Here is a 20,969-nt window from a genome sequence, read left to right on the forward strand (position 1 = left end):
AAGATCCCATACAGTGCCCTCCACAATTATTGAACCCCCTGGTAAATATGATCAAAATGGGCTGTAAAAAATAAATCTGCATCGATTATCCTTGTGATCTTTCATTCAAAAAATGTGCAAAATTCTAACCTTTCATTGAAGTAAAAGAATTGAAAGTGGGGGGAAAATCACATTATGAAATAAATGTTTTTCTCCAAAACACGTTGGCCACAATTATTGAAACCCTTTTATTAAATACTTTTTGCAATCTCCTTTTGCCAAGATAACAGCTCTGAGTCTTCTCCTATAATGCCTGATGAGTTTGGAGAATAACTGACAAGAGATCAGAGACCATTCCTCCACACAGAATCTCTCCAGATCCTTCAGATTCCCAGATCCATGTTGGTGCTTCTTCTCTTCAGTTCACTCCACTCATCAGGTCAGGGGACTGGGACGGTCATGGCAGAAGCTTCATTTTGTGCTCCACAACAAATTTTTGTTTTGATTTTGATGTTTGTTTTGGATCGTTGTCCTGATGGAAGATCCAACCACGGCCCATTATAAGATTTCTAGCAGAAGGCGTCAGGTTTTGATTTTTTATCTGTTGATATTTGATAGAATCCACAATGCCATGTATCTGAACAAGAAGTCCAGGACCTCCAGCAGAAAAATATGCCCACAACATTAAAGATCCAATGGTATATTAAATTGTACACATGGGGTACTTTTTATCCTTGTGTTCACCAAACCCATCTAGTGTGTTTGCTGCCAAAAAGCTCTGTTTTAGTCTCATCTGACCACAGAACCCTGTGTTGTTTGAAGATCCAGTCGTGTCTGACAATTAAATTTGCTGGAATTTGTTTTTGGATGAGCGAGGAGGTTTTTTTTTTAAACCCTCCCAAACAACATGTGGGGATGTAGGGGTTGTTTGATAATTTTTTTTTTTGGCTTTCTGACCCTAAGACTCAACTAATCTCTGCAATTCTCCATCTGTGATCCTTGGAGAGTCTTTGGCCACTCAAACTTTCATACTCGCCGTGCATTAAGACAGTATAGACACACGTCCTTTTCCTGGCAGATTCATAACATCTTTAGTTGGTTATAACTTCTTAATTATTGCCCTGATGGTCAAAATGGGGATTTTCAATTCTTTAGCTATTGTCTTACAGCCACTTTCTAGTTTGTGATGCTCAACAATCTTTTGCTACGCATCAGAACTGTATTCTGTGGTTTTACTCATTGTGATGGATGATTAAGGGGATTTGGCCTTTGTGTTTCCTCATATTTAAACTCCTGTGAAACACGAAGTCATAGCTGGACAGTTTCATGTTCCTAGTCACCCTGGTGTACTAAAAAAGGTAAATATTAATGGGAATATACTTCAGAGATATTTTACTCGTAAACATTTTTAGGGGTTTCAATAATTGTGGCCAACATGTTTTGGAGAAAAACATTTATTTCATAATGTGATTTCCCCCCACTTTCAATTCTTTTACTTCAATGAAAGGTTAGAATTTTGCACATTTTTTGAATGAAAGATCACAAGGATAATCGATGCAGATTTATTTTTTACAGCCAATTTTGATCATATTTACCAGGGGGTTCAATAATTGTGGAGGGCACTGTATATCCAGAACTGGGTTGAAGTCCCCACTGACCACAGGCACAGTGTTTATAGCTGCCAAATAATAAAAGCTGTCTTTAAAGCACATCGCTCTCTGCCTTATGGTTGTACACATTGACAAGAGTTTACAATATAACAAAGAGACAACAGAAAATGACTATCCACTGTAATGCTCATCAGGGCATGCATGCCAAAATTAAACCAGAAAACAATAAATGTAAAATATTATTCATAAATGTACATCATATAATATAAAATAGTAGAGATGTACTGTTCTTAAATAAAATAAAAAAACGTCTTGATTGATAAGTACTTAAATTTGTTTTTGCAGCTTTAGGCAGCTTTTGCAGTCCTGTAGATTCAAATTTACTTTGAAACCAGAATTTTTACTTTTTATTTCATCAGATAGTTTGTAACCACATGGGGGAGTAAATTATGACACTTTTCAATTACTTGAGGAACTAATTTTAATTCAAATGGCATTGTAGTAATTGTACATGGTAACAAAATGCATCACTGTGTATACATAATTATACAATACAATAATTATACATCATTTACTTATATAATGATATTTTCATTTAAATGTTTTCATTTCATTTCATTTAATGGTTTGATTCATAGTTTGATTCATAGGTAGGCATTTTCAAAATGGATCGGTACAACTTTGCTTTGCAACTTTGCAAATTTTTTATTACAGCTATATTACACATTAACAGAAAGTTAAGCTAATAATAATAATAATAATAGGTCCCATTTTACATTTGTAACTGATTTATAAAATGATTAAAGGTACAATATGTAATATTTTTGTATTAAAATATCCAAAAACCACTTGCACAGTGTTATATATTTCTTTAAATTGTGTACTTACATTATCCTAACCCAGACAGCAACATAGTGTCGGCCCAGTTCCGGCCCACATCTGGCACGTGTTGAATCCACATAATAATTTGTTACATTTATATAGCGCTTTTTTTCTGAGAGCTCAAAGCGCTTTACATAGAAGGGGGGAATCTCCTCAACCACCACCAATGTGCAGCATCCATCTGGATGATGCGACGGCAGCCATACTGCGCCAGAACGCCCACCACACACCAGCTTACTGGTGGAGAGGAGACAGAGCGATGAAGCCAATCAGTATTTGAGGATGATTAGGAGGCCATGATAGACAGAGGCCAAGGGGCAAATTTGGCCAGGATGCCGGGGTTACACCCCTACTCTTTTTCGAAGGACATCCTGGGATTTTTAATGACCACAGAGAGTCAGGACCTCGGTTTATCGTCTCATCCGAAGGACGGTGCTCTTTTGGCAGTATAGTGTCCCCGTCACTATACTGGGGCATTAGGACCCATACAGACCACAGGGTGAGCGCCCCCTGCTGGCCTCACTAACACCTCTTCCATGTACATGTACCAGATGTGGCCTGGATCAGGGCCGACACTATGTTGCTGTCTGGGAAATGTTTCTAAGAATTAGTCAATTCAGAGAAATTCACAATTTTAAGTAGTAATAATATACTGTAGCTCAACATGATGAAATGTTAGATTATGATCATATTCTAATGTTGATCTAGCTTACTGCTAGTCTCATACAGCTAACACATATAATAACATTATAACTTCCAATACACTCAAATGCAGTTTAGTATGATAGTGTAGACCAAGTGAAACAGCGCTGTGTTACCTCACACATTCGCCAAATAAACTGACCTGTGTGAGTTGTAATTCAGCACTTGCGGGTATTTCGGTCAGTAGAATGAAATGTCCTCATTCCTTTATATTCCCCGGGACCCGCGTGTGGCGCTGATATCTGTCTCTCACTGTCACTCTCTTCATGTTAAAAAACATCAATGTATTCACTCATCCATAAACATTATTTCCCCATAAACATTATTAGATCCATCGGTATGACTAGATCCATCACTACGGAAGCCAGTGTGTCGCGCAGGTTACGCTTGTTAATCACGCCACCGGCCTCGCGCCGTTCTCTCACGGCCCTCGCCCTCGTCCGGTGGTCGAGTCCGGTGGTCCCGAGGCGGAGGAGGAGGAAGACTTCCTGCCTCCCCAATGACCCGGAGGCCGTCCCCTCCGAGCAGCCCGCTGTCGTCCCGGAGGCCGTCCCCTTCGAGCAGCCCGCTGTCATCCCTGAGATCGTCTCGGAGTCGCCCACCATCAGTCCTGCCACGGCCAAGAGAGTGGTCTTCCTTTTTTATACAGTGGCGGTACTGCAGGCGTGGAGGAGGCACAGGACGTCTGCCGATCCAGAGACTGTTCTTGAGCCTGTGTCTTCGGACAAGATGGCCGCCACCGAGCCTGTTCACGTCATGCCTGCCGAGCCTGTGTCTTCGGACAAGATGGCCGCCGCCGAGCCTGTTCACGTCACACCTGCCGAGCCTGTGTCTTCGGACAAGATGGCCGCCGCCGAGAGTGTTCACGTCACGCCTGCCGAGCCTGTGACTTCGGACAAGATGGCCGCCGCCGAGCCTGTTCACGTCACGCCTGCCGAGCCTGTGTCTTCGGACAAGATGGCCGCCACCGAGCTTGTTCACGTCACGCCTGCCGAGCCTGTTTCCCCTGACAAGATGGCCGCCGTCGAGCCTGTGTCTGTTCCTGAGCCGGAGCCAGTGGTGTCTGTTCCTGAGCCGGAGCCGGTGGTGTCTGTTCCTGAGCCGGAGCCGGTGGTGTCTGTTCCTGAGCCGGAGCCGGTGGTGTCTGTTCCTGAGCCGGAGCCGGTGGTGTCTGTTCCTGAGCCGGAGCCGGTGGTGTCTGTTCCTGAGCCGGTGGTGTCTGTTCCTGAGCCTGAGCCAGTGGGGTCTGTTCCTGAGCCCGAGCCGGTGGTGTCTGTTCCTGAGCCCGAGCCGGTGGTTTCTGTTTCTGAGCCGGGGGTGTCTGTTCCAGTTCCTGAGCCGGTGGTGTCTGTTCCAGTTCCTGAGCCGGTGGTGTCGGTTCCAGTTCCTGAGCCGGTGGTGTCGGTTCCAGTTCCTGAGCCGGTGGTGTCGGTTCCAGTTCCTGAGCCGGTGGTGTCGGTTCCTGAGCCGGTGGTGTCGGATCCAGTTCCAGTTCCTGAGCCGGTGTCTGTTCCAGTGCCGTGGCCGCCCGAGGGAAAGTCTCCGCCCTGGCCGCCAGATGGACTGTTCGCTCTGCCCTGGCCACCTGGGGGAAAGTCTCCACCCTGGCCGCCAGATGGACTGTTCGCTCTGCCCTGGTCGCTCGAGGGAAAGTCTCCACCCTGGCCGCCCGATGAACTGCCCGCTCCGCCCTGGCCGCCTGAGGGAGAGTCTCCGCCCTGGCCGCCCGATGAACTGTCGTCTCCGTTCTGGCTGCCTGATGTACTGTCACTCCCTGTCCCCATTTCCCTCCATGGACCTGGCCCCCCATCCCTCCCCCTGATCCTCCACCAGTCCACCTCCCGCCTGGACTCTTGTTTTGGTTATCACGTCGTGGAGCGTCTGGTAGCCGCTCCGTAGAGGACTGGGTGTCCACTAGAGGTCCCTTCCTTCCTTTCTGTCTCCATTCATCCTGGAACCACATTTCCCATAATCCTTGTTTGTTCCCATCACTTGTGATTACACCCAGCTGTTCCCATTTATGTTGTTAGTGTCTGTGCATAAATACCCTGTTTGTGTTAGTTCATGTTACGGAGTCATTGTTGTATGTCACTTACACTTCTTCAAGTCGGTTTCCTAGTTTGAGTTTGTTTTGTTCCTTGTTTGTTTATTTTGTTACATTGGACTGCTAACATGGATTTGGACCCCTGCATGGATGACGACGAATTGGATTGCCCTAATAAAGAAAGTGTTGTATTTGGATCCACCTGTTTCTCTCCCTTTCCTTGGTGTGTGGAACGTGACAGAACAATTCATTATTCCTGTCAATTGTCGGATTGTCTGTAGAAATGAGCAGAGACTGTCTGAAGCAGCAGACACTAGTGTTGCCAGAGTTTTTGCTTGTTGCCATTATGTCACTTTCCAGTTGTTTAAATGCCATTGTGATGATGGGTGTGGTCAGAGGACATCCTTGACTGAGTTTTCTGTAGTTTTTAATGGAGTGGTTGACCTTGGGGAGGAGATTCTCCAGAATACTGAAGTCCTTTGGTGGTGTAGGGGTAATATGTTTAAGAGACGTAAGTGATGAAAGACTTCGCATGAGGAAAGACATCCTGATTTTTGGGGATTTTTTAGCAATTTGCTAAAGTCACACAAATACGACTACTGCGTACTACCCTTTTTCTTTACCTAAATGATGGCGTTAGAAACACTTTAAGGCGTTTGGCTAAAATCTGAGACAATATCAAATAGTCAACATTGAAAGAATGCATTCTGTCTGAAGTAAGCAATGATTTTACAAAATGATCAGGAACATGTTTAGACTTCAGCATCATGTTGTAGTTTATCTTTAATATTTCTGTCATTGGAAGGTCATTTTTCTTGTAGTCACAAACTCTGAGATTATCAGGAGTTTGTTCTTGTGAGTCAGGCAAAGATCTAATGGCACTAAGGATTTCTGCACCATTTATTTCCCCTGCTCTTCTGTCTGGTTTTCCACTGTATCTAAATTCACAATGAGGCAACTTCCGGCACTGCAATTTCTAGCAGTAATGGAACTTTTATATCTAAAACTAGAGGATCATGATCAGAAATTCTCTTGTTCCCACATGTAGATTTTCTCGTTTTTGCTTGGTAAGTTGCACAGTTTGTGACAAAAGTTACTGTGGTGGTTGGCATGAAAAACATATCCAACCTTGAATGACTCTGATTCTGAGATCGTGTGAAGCCTTCTTCCGTTGGATGCCTTAATGCAAATATATATTTGAGACTCAGAGATTCTGTGAAATCTTCTGTGAGGAATGGTACGTTTGATCTGCTGACGATATCCTATCAATAGTTGGGTCCAGTACAGTGTTGAAGTCCCCACCAACCACAAGCACACCTTTAGTGTTAATAGCTCTCAAATAGTCTCTCAATCTGTACAGCATATGTCTGTCTTCCTTGTGGTTGTACACATTAACAAGAGTATACAACTGACAAGAGAGACGACAGAAAAGGACAATATAGCCTCCACTGTAATCCTCATCATGGCATATGTAGCGAAATATTGTTTCATTCCTTATCAAGATAGCAACTCCTTTGCTGCGAGGATGGTGGACAGTGAAGAAAGGCCTCCAGCCTTTTATGTTCTCTTGTGCTTTGTAAGACTGAGGTCCAATGTGTGTCTCTTGTAAAAAGACAATATCAGCCAGTTTGATGAGTTCATCTAACACAAGTTGGAGTTTGGAGCTTTTTTCTTTTGTGAACCTGATTCCCATAGTGTTCCAAGAGACAAAACGAAGTAGCTGATGTTTTGATGGTTCCATTATTTATATAATGCTCTGGAGAAAGATTCACACAAAAAATACAATTAATTTAAGATTATAAGAATGTCATGTCATGTTAAAATATACACTAATACTCTAAATGCACATACGATTAATCTAAAGAGTCCTTCGCCATAAAAAAAAAGACCTAAAAGATAACAAATCACAACCAACATACTTGTTACTAATAAACTTTCTTATTGATGATTTAATGAAAATCACAATAATAATATTATTCAATATTTATATATTTCATACTGACATAATAATGAATGGAAAATCCTTTTGAACACTCTTTATCCATCAAATAATTTAAAGGTCCCCTATTATGCCCCTTTTCACAAGATGTAAAATAAGTCTCTGATGTCCCCAGAGTGTGTATGTGAAGTTTTAGCTCAAAATACCCAACAGATCATTTTTTACAGCATGTTTAAATTGTCATGTTTTGGGGCTCAGAAAAAAGAGATGTTTTAGTGTGTGCCCTTTAAATGCAAATAAGCTGCTGCTGCACGACACAGGGGGCGGAGCTTCATGAGCTCGCGCTCAGTCTCAGGATAATTTCATCTCACTGAATGATGATAATAATAATATCAGAAACTCTCAGTAACGGTGTTCATTTCGACCCGGAGTCGGACAATAATGCCTACAGAGTCAGAGTGCTGTATAGAGATGGAACAGGTATAACGTTAGTTTAGTATCTGCATGTATCCACTATTAATAGCCTACAAGTCTGCTGTTTCGGACCAGGTCCGAATGATGATCAAACATATACTGATGAGTTTAATAAAGTTTATTGTAACTTACATAACACAAAAGATGAAGCCAGTTTTACTTCAGAAAATCACCGTAAGAGCTGAGTAAACACAGTAAGTTATAAGAAGTGCGCAAGTAGGCCTAAGTTACATAAACGAATTTCGGTAGAGATGAGGGAGCATTTTCTTTAAAAACAAAATAATTCCACCTCGTCTTCAGCGGCTGCCTCAGATTTCGAGAGTAAATAGAGAGAGAGCTATGTGGATTAATACATCCAGCCACACAACACTTACAACGCTTGGGAGACATTCTCGTCAGTGCAGCAGCTGTGAACTCGATCAGGGCCGGGTCTATGTTGAAACGGCAGTGTCTGTCACCACTCGTGGGCGGGGCCTGTGCTAGTGACGTCACTAAAACAGCATTCTGAAAACAGGTCGTTGTGAGACACTGCTGATGATTTATGGGGATTAATAAAAAAGGAGTGAGTGGATTTTTATCACTATTGGGTGGTTGTGTACACACACTGCCAACACACATTTATGTCCAAACAGCATGCAAAAGTTTATTTTGCATAATATGGGACCTTTAAAGAATTCCAATTTGTTACAAATCAAACAAACAAACAAACAAGAACAGCTCAGTCTTAGATGATAAAAATGCCTCATAATCCTTAGACACTATTTGAGTAATCAATTTAAAAAATACTCCTATGACTTAAGTCATGACAGCATTTTTTTTTTTATTAGACATGTCACAAGCAGAGTTTGGGTCTTAGATCAATCAGAGATATCTGTCTACTTTAAATTTTGTATGATTATAAAGCACACTTTATGATTTGATGTTAAATACAAGGACTTCCACCTGCCCTATACACTTAAAAACAGACAGAAGCAAAAGAGTGTGTATAAAGCAATAATGGTTTCCTATGGGTTGAGTTCACATATGGATTGATTTGTAAAAAAAACAAATTAACAACATTGTTTTGTGTTTGATCACATACTGCAAACGTACATAATATTATAAAATAACTCACACTCACCTTTTTGAAGCTTGGTGATTGTAAAAAAAAACTGCATAAAAGATTAAGAATGGCGTTGTACGATGACACTCAATTGTTGACGAGATTGAGTAATGAATTCCTCTCACTTAACCTTTAGAATGAGAATTTTAAAGACGGATGCCACTCCCTAAGGAAAGGTACATGAGTCATGCAACAAACATTCGCATTGTGAAATATGATCTTGATAAAGGGACATGGTGTGACACAGTGTACATTTCATCAGTATTTGAATATATGCAGATTTAGACACTTGAGAGAGCCAACATACTGTTATAAGTGCACCCCAGGAAACATTTTAAAATAATAAAATAATGCAGTCCATGCAATTTTACATGCATTTAATGTAAATTAAAATGCTCACAAATATCGTTAGACGTTCGATTCGTATGATCATGCACTTCTTAAAAATCTACAATGTCATTAAACTTCAGTTCATGTAATATTATTACCTAATGCACTTTTTTTTTTACATTTAATATGTACAAATTTGTGAGATAGAATCTAGAAACAGGTGGAACTGGATACAGCACAGACCACAACGAAAATGTTTCCAGGTGACCCCAATAAGTGACGAATCCGGCTGGGACATGCTTATTGCTCGTGAGCATCCCTATGGCCTACTCCCTTCGAAGGGCAGACGGCAGAGCCCCAGAGAGAGGTTAGTTTTTTGAGAATTATTTGAATGTAAGAACAAAAAGATAAACAATGCAATTTATTTTCATAGCCTTTGTATAGCTCAGATTTACCAAGGGTTCCTAAATATCTTATTTAAATTAAAACACATTTATCTCTTAATGAATTTACCATCACGGCTATTTGCATCAGTGTTCCACCTTGTGAATTCTAATCATTTACTATAAACTGCTGAATACTCCTTAACAATGCAAACTTTTTTCCCTTGAATGCCTCACCACAGACAGGTGTTTCTCTGCACGGCGGAGGTTGATGTGGATGCCCTTAGTGGAAAGGGTGCGAGAAAATCGATAGATCTTCAGCAAGATTTTGCACTGTGACACCACGATAAGCAAGACTGGAACAAGCACGAAGCAGGCGAAGGAGCAGATCACATAAACAGCATCTGTCATGGATGTGTGGTAACGACGCCAGGCCACAGTGCAGGAGATGCCATATGGTTCAGGCACATACTCGCCCCAGCCGAACAGCGGGAAGGATGACCAAACAGCAGCAATTATCCATGTAGCTACACACACCAGATGGATATTGGCTCCTTCTAGCCATGTAGCTGGAGATACAGAGAAGTTCATATTGGTAAATTCATCATAAATGAGTTGATTTACATTTACATTTACATTTACATTTAGTCATTTAGCAGACGCCTTTATCCAAAGCGACTTACAAATTAGGACTAAATTCAGCGAGTCATTATAAAGAGGCAAAAGCAACAACAACGCAAGAAGTGCTCAAAATACGAAGTTCAGGTATTATTCAGAGTAGCATAAGCCTGATAAGTGATGTTTCAAAGGGAAAGGAACAATTTTTTTTTTTTTCTCTCTATAAGGTTAAGTGCTCACGGAAGAGATTGGTTTTCTGCTGTCTTTTGAATGTTGTCAGGGATTCTGCATTCCGGATGAGGGTGGGGAGAGCGTTCCACCAGCATGGAACTGTGAATGAGAATGTTCTTTTTTGTAATGTTCTAATTAAGTAATTTACTTAATTAGACCTTAGAAATCTGATTGGTTGACATGAAATTGTATACCATTGTGATGTATTTCAGAGTGAAATTATCAAATAAGAAAAAAACAGGATGGGACTTGATTTTATCCATTGGTTGTTGATTGGATTATGAATTTATTTTTTATTTTTCATTGCTAACAATTTCTAAAACTATGGCTCCTTTTCTCTAAACTCAACACACGAAACCACAAAAAATGCGCAACATGCAAAACATCTCACATCACATGCAGAAGCAAACACTTCATGCAAAACTGTTATAACTCTTCTAAAAAATTGTTTTTACATAACTCTACACACAAATGATTAGCCAAATACACACAGATGTGAAGTAAAACACTAGCCTACTATTTTTGTGTCTTTTGCTTGTCCAGTGGAGTGCACAGAAGTTTGTCATAGCACTCACACATATTTTATGCACAAATACACTGTATGTACAGTATGTATGCACAATTGATGAACTTTACTGTTATTGAACTGAACTGAATCAACACTGAACCGACACGACATGAGCTGAATAATGACACTATTTGCTTGTTGGAGCTGCTTTACAGCAGAATTTAAATTTGTTACTATTGTGGAGCTGATTTGAAACAATCTGTATTGTATAAGGGTTATATGAATAAAGGTGACTATGCATATTCAGTACATATTTACAAAATAATCAGAAATGCAAATGTGTAACATTTATTTGTTTTTCAAAATAAGATTTTTTTTATTTGTAAGTGATCAAATTAGGTGTATTTACATTATAAACAGAAATGCAAGGGGTTAAAATAATTTATTAGTTACTCAAAACATAGAGTTTTTATTTTTAAGTTGCAATTTAAATGGCAATTTTCCAAAATGAAACACAAGAGCTGTTAGTTTTGAATGATGTGTCTAATGAAAATAACTAATTTTGACTAGAACCATTAAGAAACAACAATTTGTTTCACAATTGCAAACTGAGTGTAACACAGATAATGTGCTTGCAGGAGGTCTAAAGATTAGGTATATGAGTGAATGTTTCACTGAGTGGGCCACAAATACCACTTTTAATGTGGTTTAAATCCTCAAGATTTTGAATCCTAGTTAACCAATTTATATTTATGACCATCAGCAGAGGAAAGCAATGTTGGATCGTTCAAAAATCCATAAAGCAATCGCACAATGAAGGTATAAACAAAATAGTCTTTAATTCAAAACACAAATAAACAGGAGAATAACACAGAGAACACAACCTGACGAAAACGGACACAGAACAGAACAGTACAGAACAGGGAGTATATAATAAGTGATATAATAAATGAGACAATGGGTGAACTGAATGACGATGACACAGACTAGAAAACTGACTTATAAAAATAATAATAATAACTAAAATCTGAACACTTTTTATGCGTTTTGCCTGTTCATTTACACGACAACAGTGTTTTGGGGGCCTGAAAACGCAAACTTTTGAAAGTGCAAGTTTTTTAAAAGATACCGTTATCGTTTCCATGTAAACTACAAAAATGCGAATCTGTGAAAAAAAACAGTGATGGCATGCATATGCGTACTATGTGTTTAGTCTATAGGCATGCGCGTTTTGCACGACTTCTCTGTGGATAATGCGTATTTACACGCGCGTACTAGTCTTTCTTTACAAAGTGACATAGCTAACTGATGGCCTGGTATACATAATACAGTGTTTTTAGTCGTTTCCTGCGCATCCATGTGAACGGGGATCATTTTGATAATGTTGTCATCTGTACAAATAAAAAACTTTTCCGTTTTTAGTATATCATTGTCGTGTAGCCTAAACACCCTAGGGTCACACAAAGCATACTCCTGACAACTGTATGAATTGTATTCTAAACAATACAATGACTATTCATTAAAACGCTATAAATCTCTATACGTTTTATTTCACTTTACTCACACTCTTACCATAACAAGTCTTGATGTAACGGATGACACTGATGGCAGCTATGGTGAACATGCCACACAGGCCAAAGATGAAGCAGCCTAGGCCATAATACACACAGGTGGCATGACTTCCCAGCCATACGTGGCTAAAAGATGACAAGATTGACAGCGGGTAGAAGCAGATACAGCAAAGAAAGTCAACCACTGCCAAATTGACACAGAGCAGCTCTGAACCAACAATCTTCCTTCTGCGGCGAAAACAGATTACCAACACCAGTCCATTGCCGAGTACTGACAGTATCACTGCAACAGCAAACAGAGAAGAGTATTGCTCAGAAAGTCAAAGTCACATAAAATGAATATGTAAATACTGTTAGCCATGAGATGATATCAAATGAAACATACAAAACATGACAATTAACGTACAGCAGCTAATTGCCTATTGGTGAAAACTGTGAAAATACGACAATATTGAGTAAAGAACCAAAGCCACACAACATGTAAAATTATTCTTTTTGTGTGAAACATTTTGAATAAATACATACTGTACATTCATACATACATAAATGTCAGTTTATTTTTGTATTTTTTTGTCTATAAAAATAAAATAAAATGTTCTAAGATAATGTCCTGACAGAAAATAATCAGGAGATTTACAGAAAAGACTAAAACACAATAAGATGAAATACACAATTAAAAATACAGGTAAAGCACACGTGAAAAATCAACACAAAACATTCCTTCATATTAACACAGTGCATTGGGCCATACTTCTCTTAAAGGGTAAAGTCTTTTATAACTCATTTAACATGTACAGCCCTGCTTGAGCACTAACAAAATATAGTGTAAAATTACACCCTTCTTTGAGTTTCTAACTTCACCATTCTGATATTAAGGACTCAGTTAACTGACTAAAATGTACTGTGAACGTTTTCACAAATCAGAATAGTTATGTCAGGGACTCAGGGAAGTGTTAACTGTCACATATATTTAGTCATTTATTCGTTTAGTTTCATTTTCATGAAATTTTTGTTTGCTTTTCATTATTTCCTGTTGTCTTTGTTCACTTTACCCACTCTAATCAGTTACCATGCCATGTCATTTGATCAACACACCTGTCTTTTAGTTAATAATCATTATACTTAAGTTCCTGTGTTTCCTCAGTTCATTGCTGGCTATTGTTTGTGTGTAAACTTGCTGTTGCACTGTTTTGGATTATCTGAGTTTATTCTTTTATGAAATACTTTTGACTCATCTTCATCTTTGAACTTCTTAAACTGTGACAGAATAGATATTTGCAGCTGAGTTTACTGCTTTGGCCAGGAGAGGCCACAACATACTGGATTAGATGTTGCAATTCTGCCTGCTCGTCAAGCGTTCTCATTTAAATAACAAGATACATTCAGACCTCCCAGACATGTAAGGACTTGACTGGAGGGAGGCCATTGTTCGATGTCTGGAGAGGCTCTACTATGGAGGTATTTTTGGTGCAAAACTACTGAACGCCTGTGACAGTGGAATTTGAAGTTGTAGAGAATAGCCACACATGTGTATCAGTAAATTTGAAGTCACAGAGAGAAATGTTTTAAGAGTTGCAAACTTGTAGACTTTTTTTTATCTTCCACAAACACAACACAACAGTTACACCTTCTCAAATTCTTCATTGCAGGTGCACAAATCCTATTCTACAAATCACAAATTAAGAAACTCATACGCTCACATTTTTGCTACAGTTGCTGCAGTGAATATGGTGCAAAACGCATTTACACCCCCGCATCGAGAAATGTGAAGTCATGGAGAAATTTTGCTCATCTGCAAATCAGTATGTGAATTCATCCAATGAGAGTTGCACACTTGTAGAATATTTTCTCACAAATGTCTTGTATATTTTTCTAGCACAAACACAAGTACATAACTACAGCTGCTTGAATCTTCTGCGACGAATCTCAAACACTGTTTTTTCGCTTTCAAGTGACAAGTTTCGCGCGCTCTCCCTTTTGCACCAAGTGCACCGTGAAATGTGGGGCAAAAGTGAGTTGTGCATCTGTAGAGGCAGTGGGCGGAGCCTACATGAATATTCATGAGTTTCCCGGGCATGCGCGTGGAACTGCTCATTCTAGTTCACGCTCCTCGTTTCTCAGCAGGTTTAATGGATTATTTCAAAAAAGGTAAATATAGTTTCAGCGCGAACTTAAACTACAATTGTGTATCGTTTTGTTAAATTCATAATGTTTTTATTAATTCGTCACTGACTGAATGATTGCTGGCATTCACTTCGTGTAGGCCTATATATACAGTAGCTACAGCAAACTTCAACTCGCCGTATAAATTGCACCTTGCGAAGCTTTAAAACTGTGGCTTTTACTAATTGTTATCATTTGTTGATTGCAATAAATTAAATAAACCCTCATAAATGTATCTGTGGGCTAACACTTTTTAAAATATATACAATATATCCTGGTGTGATTGTTCTTAAATTCTTGTTCGTTTAAATAAGCCAAATCATTTAAGACCAAACTCAAGCATGAATGTGTTGCTTTAATACATACATACAATTCGGATTAAACAAAATTGTATGGACAAAAGTGGATAAATTACATTTGATACAACTAGGTTACTGTAAATGAGAAACAAAAAAACACTTAACATTATTTTACGGAATAAGAGCATGCGCGTGGAACTGCTCAGTTCACGCTCCTCGTTTCTCAGCAGGTTTAATGAAAATATAGTTTCAGCGCGAATTTAAACTACAATTGTGTATCATTTCATAAAGTTCATAATGTTTTTATTAGTTTGCACTAGGGCTGGGTAAAAATATCGATTCATCAATGCATTGCAATTATTTGTTTCTCAATTCAATATCGATTCATCAAATCCTATGAATTGATTCAGCCCGCCGGCCAGTGGCGGCGCTGTGGGCAACACTTTAGTGAGAGCGTTCAGCGTTGTACAAGCAGGCGGCTGCAGAAGTGAGTCAAATCTGTCTCCCCATTTTAAAATGACCAACTTTACAGCAGAAAAAAACATGTTTACAGCCTGGATCTCTATGTGGCTTTGGTCTATACAGCTAATTTTGCCCTTCATAACAACTGTGAGGAGGGTGAATGTTTTTATAACTCATCCGTTTAGTTGATATTCCCGCTGATGTCAATGCTAGCCATTTGTCTGCTGTTACTAGCTGTCACTTCACCTCAGCAAATTTTAGCTGCTGAACTTGCTTTCTCTGCAGTGTTTTGTGCTTTTTTTCTGGATTATTTCATACAATTTAATACACCCATTAACGTTACTTCGCCCACGGCTTAGGATTCCGTCGTTGTCGTCGAGTATCGTTCGAGAGAACAACCAGCGCTGTATTTCAGTTGTTTTCCTCCGTGAACATGCACTATTGGATGTCTGACAATTTCGTTGCTTTTTGGAGTTTTCAGATTTAAAAACGTCAATAAAGGCCCGTTCGTTCTGCTCTCACGAAACAGATAGATTATAATATGTTACCGTCAGATGAAATCATGCAGGCGTCGGCGCTTTCTCCGTCCATGCAATAAATGCACATCCTTGAATAAGCGTGGATTTTCTAGCGCATTTACTTGAACTTCATAGGCAATATATCTATGGTTTAACCCATTTGAGAGGCGGCCAAAATCAGAATTTAAAATGGACTGAATAAGCTCTCTGCGAACTTGACGAGCGATGCCGCGCTGACATGTAACGTTATGCACAAATCACCACACACACTCTCTCAGAGTAATATTATGTTACTGCATAATACATTTTAAACTAGCAGAATAGTACAGAATCACGATACACAGTCTCACTTGTAGCCATGTCTTTTAACTATCATAATATTTCGAAGGGCAAAAATAGGAACTTTTAATTGGCAGTGTTATTTATTGTGTTGACAAAATAGCACTTTGTAATGTTATAATATCTATGGTTGCACTTTTTTTTATGAGTATGCACTTTTTGTGCTTATGTTTACATTTATTTTATAACTTGAATGTATAGGAAGAAAGAAATCTTTCTACTAACAGTTACATGCACTTTAGTGGTGTTAATAAAGCACCTGTTTGTTACAGTTGTGTTTTGTATTGTACAATATTGTACAGTTTGTTCTGCTAAATAAACCATGACAGGAATCATACTGGGGTCAATTTGTTCTTAAACATTAATACTGCACACATTATTTAAAAATATACTCAGGTACTTAATTACTTGTGTATTTACTTATTATTGAATCGATATCGAAGCTAATAAATCAATATCGAATCGAATCGAAATCGAATCGAAGCCTCAAGAATCGAAATCGAATCGAATTGTGAAATTCCTAACAATACCCAGCCCTAGTTTGCACGTTTTGTGCATTCGTTAATGACTAAATGATTGCTCTCCTCTGTACCTCTGTACCTCCTCTGTACATTGCAATGCTTTAAACTGTCTTTTGTTATCATTTGTTGAATGTCACTGCAATAAATAAAAAAATAACGTTCCACTTTTACCGTAAAACCAAAAATTCCAGAATACCTGAATGATTACAGCAACACTTATTTCCAACAGAAGAGCAGAATATTCCTAAATACATGAACCATTACCATTTAATTTATTTATTGCTCAGCTCTTCTGATACCTTACCTTATGAAGCTTTACAACTGTGTCATCTCTGGCAATAATCTCTGGGAAATAACTCCACAACCATATCCGTGTCCAAATAAACATTTTGCACCCTACACTGATGTTTCTCTTTGTCATGTTCTTTCTTTGACCTTATGTGTTGCTCTGTGTGCCTGGATGATACACAATGATGACCATTGATACAAATGCATGATCTACTTCTGACTTGAACTCTTGAAAATGAAACCTTTAAACTTTGTTGGATCAATGTTAAAACATGACATTCTGGCATTTAAGATTTGCGTGACAAAAGTTTGGAATCACTATGATTTAAGAAATGTTATACTTTTATAGCAGGCAAGGTCAATTTCCACACTTCATTAAGCAGCACAACCATTTTCAACTGTGATAATAATCAGAAATGTTTCTTGAGCAGCAAATCAGTATTAGAATGATTTCTGAAGGGTCATGTGACACTGAAATCTAGAGTAAAATGAGCTCTGCCATCACAATATATTTTTTTAAACATTAAAATAGAAAACAGTTGATAAAAAATATTTCACAATATTACTGTTTTTCAGATAAATGTAGTCTTGGTACCTTAGAGGTACCTTACCTTAGAACCTTACTAATACCAAACTTTTGAACCGTGTATATATTATTATATGAAAACCAGCACAAGCACACCTTGCAATCAAAACATTAAAAATAATATTGTTACATTATTTTGCCAGTATGTTTGTAAATATTTTTTTTTAGAACATCAAATTGGTGGCTTATTATATTCCGTAAAATAATGTTAAGTGTTTTTTGTTTCTCATTTACAGTAACCTAGTTGTATCAAATGTAATTTATCCACTTTTGTCCATACAATTTTGTTTAATCCAAATTGTATGTATGTATTAAAGCAACACATTCATGCTTGAGTTTGGTCTTAAATGATTTGGCTTATTTAAACGAACAAGAATTTAAGAACAATCACACCAGGATATATTATATATATTTTAAAAAGTGTTAGCCCACAGATACATTTATTAGGGTTTATTTAATTTATTGCAATCAACAAATGATAACAATTAGTAAAAGCCACAGTTTTAAAGCTTCGCAAGGTGCAATTTATACGGCGAGTTGAAGTTTGCTGTAGCTACTGTATATATAGGCCTACACGAAGTGAATGCCAGCAATCATTCAGTCAGTGACGAATTAATAAAAACATTATGAATTTAACAAAACGATACACAATTGTAGTTTAAGTTCGCGCTGAAACTATATTTACCTTTTTTGAAATAATCCATTAAACCTGCTGAGAAACGAGGAGCGTGAACTAGAATGAGCAGTTCCACGCGCATGCCCGGGAAACTCATGAATATTCATGTAGGCTCCGCCCACTGCCTCTACAGATGCACAACTCACTTTTGCCCCACATTTCACGGTGCACTTGGTGCAAAAGGGAGAGCGCGCGAAACTTGTCACTTGAAAGCGAAAAAACAGTGTTTGAGATTCGTCGCAGAAGATTCAAGCAGCTGTAGTTATGTACTTGTGTTTGTGCTAGAAAAATATACAAGACATTTGTGAGAAAATATTCTACAAGTGTGCAACTCTCATTGGATGAATTCACATACTGATTTGCAGATGAGCAAAATTTCTCCATGACTTCACATTTCTCGATGCGGGGGTGTAAATGCGTTTTGCACCATATTCACTGCAGCAACTGTAGCAAAAATGTGAGCGTATGAGTTTCTTAATTTGTGATTTGTAGAATAGGATTTGTGCACCTGCAATGAAGAATTTGAGAAGGTGTAACTGTTGTGTTGTGTTTGTGGAAGATAAAAAAAAGTCTACAAGTTTGCAACTCTTAAAACATTTCTCTCTGTGACTTCAAATTTACTGATACACATGTGTGGCTATTCTCTACAACTTCAAATTCCACTGTCACAGGCGTTCAGTAGTTTTGCACCAAAAATACCTCCATACTCTACCCCCGATCCATACTACCTGCGGACCCAATGCCCAGCCAGGAACCCACCGACTTTGAGGAGCGGCAGCACGTGCCCACCGCAGGCGGAGAGAATGGCTCAGCCACGATGTTGGAGCCCACGCTAGGAAGATTGATCGAGCCTGATATCACACCGGATCCTGAGTGCAACCCGTCTGAACAGGTGTGCGACCCAGCTGTCCCATCCATTGCTTAGGCATTGAAGGTTTGGATAGGAGCCCCATCCACCCGCCCCTCACTGAGAGTGAGTTTCTGGACTATTATTTAAATCTAACCCTTTATCAGCCTGATTATTCTGTCACCCAGCCTCCCTTCCTCCCTCTCCCACCTCCCCTTCTAAATATTCCTGTGGATATTTGTCTTGCCAGTTCTTTGTCTCAGCCTTCTTCTCAGACCCCAACCACGTCTACTGCCCCACTCGAGTTGTGTCCCATCACCTGTCACCTCCTCCCTCCCTCGATGTCAGAAGTGACCATCAGGCATTCGGCTGAGCTGAGCTCCCGCGGACCGTCGACTCCACCTGGGTTTGACATTGCGTCACCTTCACCACGGACCTGATTTACTCAGCCCGTCTGCTTCTCTTCCGCCCTCCACCCCTACGGCTCCAGCTCGCTCCGCCCTCCCTCAGGCTCCGTCTCCGCCCTCGGTCACTCCAGATCCACCTCAATCCCACAGGGTCCCTGCTTCCATGTCGGCAGGTCTGCGCTGGGGCTCCATCACGGCCTCTTGGGACTTCTGCGTCACTCCTCTCCATCGGCTCTCCATCTGCACTCTGGAATCCACCTCCAATGTTGCCGTCACCTCGGTTCGTCTCCATGGCGCCATCGGGACTCTCTCCACCGCCTTGGGGCACTTCCTGGTTGGGCATCATCCGGTCTCCATCCACACAAACAATCTATTCACCCTGAGTTACTACCACCTCCTGTTCCTCCCTGGTCTCTCATGGCTGTACACCCTCCTTCTTCCAGCCCTTCGCCTGTTCCTCATCCGCCTCCAAAAACTTCTACTATTCCTCACCACAGCGTGAGGCTGCGTCTTCTCGGGGGCATAACCATAACCATAACCATCAGTGACATCATAACCATTTTCAAGGTCCAGAAACATAGTGAAGACATTGTTAAAGTAGTCCATGTGACTACAGTGGTTCAACCTTAATGTTATGAAGCGACGAGAATACTTTTTGTATGCAAAAAAAAGCATGACGCATGCGTGTGCTGTTGACGCAGGAGTCGGCCAATACTGAGCCGGCGTTCTGATGTAGAACCGGAACCGGTGTGTTTACAAAGTGAACATCATAAGAGACTGACAGGGAAGAGAAGAAATTGTTAAATAAAGTCGCTATTTTTTTCGCACAAAAAGTATTATTGTCACTTCATAACATTAAGGTTGAACCACTGTAGTCACATGTAATAATGTCTTTACTACATTTCTGGGCCTTGCGGTCTTACGGGTTTATAACGACATGAGGGTGAGTAATTAATGACATACATATTATTTTTGGTTGGAACTAACCCTTCTAACCAAGGGATTAGAACAGTATTTAAAAAATAAATAACCCCTGACAACATGATAATAAATAGCTGGATGACATTTCCATTTGTTGACACGACATGGTTAGATTCAGATGGTAAATATCATATATTAAGTTGGATGTCCACCTAGAGATAATCACCATATTTATTTTGCAACCATCATATTTAAAATATGATATTAATCATAATTTAATAAAATATAATTTATTGTTACTACTGTAAATCTATATTAAATTATAATGGGATATATTTTAATGCTTTCAGAATCTTTACTTTTTTTAAATAATGTATACATATTTTGTTTGTCAGTATATTTATTGAACACAAATTATCTCTTTTATTTATCAAAATAAACAGAAAATAGTACAAACTTTGCTAAAGTGGTTGTTTTGAAAAGGTATTAACTTAGATATTATTCAGAACTATTTTACTTAAAGTAGCCTATTTGTATAAATAACATGTGCCCCATGCTGGTGAGCCACC

The 20,969-nt window shown here is 39.3% G+C and overlaps 1 protein-coding gene and 1 long non-coding RNA gene across 2 annotated transcripts in view; both read right to left on the bottom strand.

The window, feature by feature from the left end:
* The window catches only part of opn8c (opsin 8, group member c), a 148,766-nt gene that overhangs the window by 126,908 nt on the left and 889 nt on the right, over positions 1-20,969 (bottom strand). The window contains exons 2-3 of the mRNA XM_082146719.1: positions 12,375-12,656; positions 9,683-10,014 (exon numbers count right to left, since the gene is read on the bottom strand). Of these exons, the coding sequence (XP_082002845.1) occupies positions 9,683-10,014; positions 12,375-12,656 (614 nt within the window). The remainder of the gene's footprint in view (positions 1-9,682; positions 10,015-12,374; positions 12,657-20,969) is intronic.
* Positions 5,458-8,907, bottom strand: LOC309481721. The gene is made up of 2 exons (XR_014200089.1): positions 8,751-8,907; positions 5,458-6,973 (listed from the first exon to the last, which is right to left on the bottom strand). It is a non-coding gene; the product is annotated as an uncharacterized lncRNA (long non-coding RNA).

Source organism: Leuciscus leuciscus, assembly GCF_965113295.1.
Source record: "Leuciscus leuciscus genome assembly, chromosome: 19".
Taxonomy (NCBI): domain Eukaryota; kingdom Metazoa; phylum Chordata; class Actinopteri; order Cypriniformes; family Leuciscidae; genus Leuciscus; species Leuciscus leuciscus.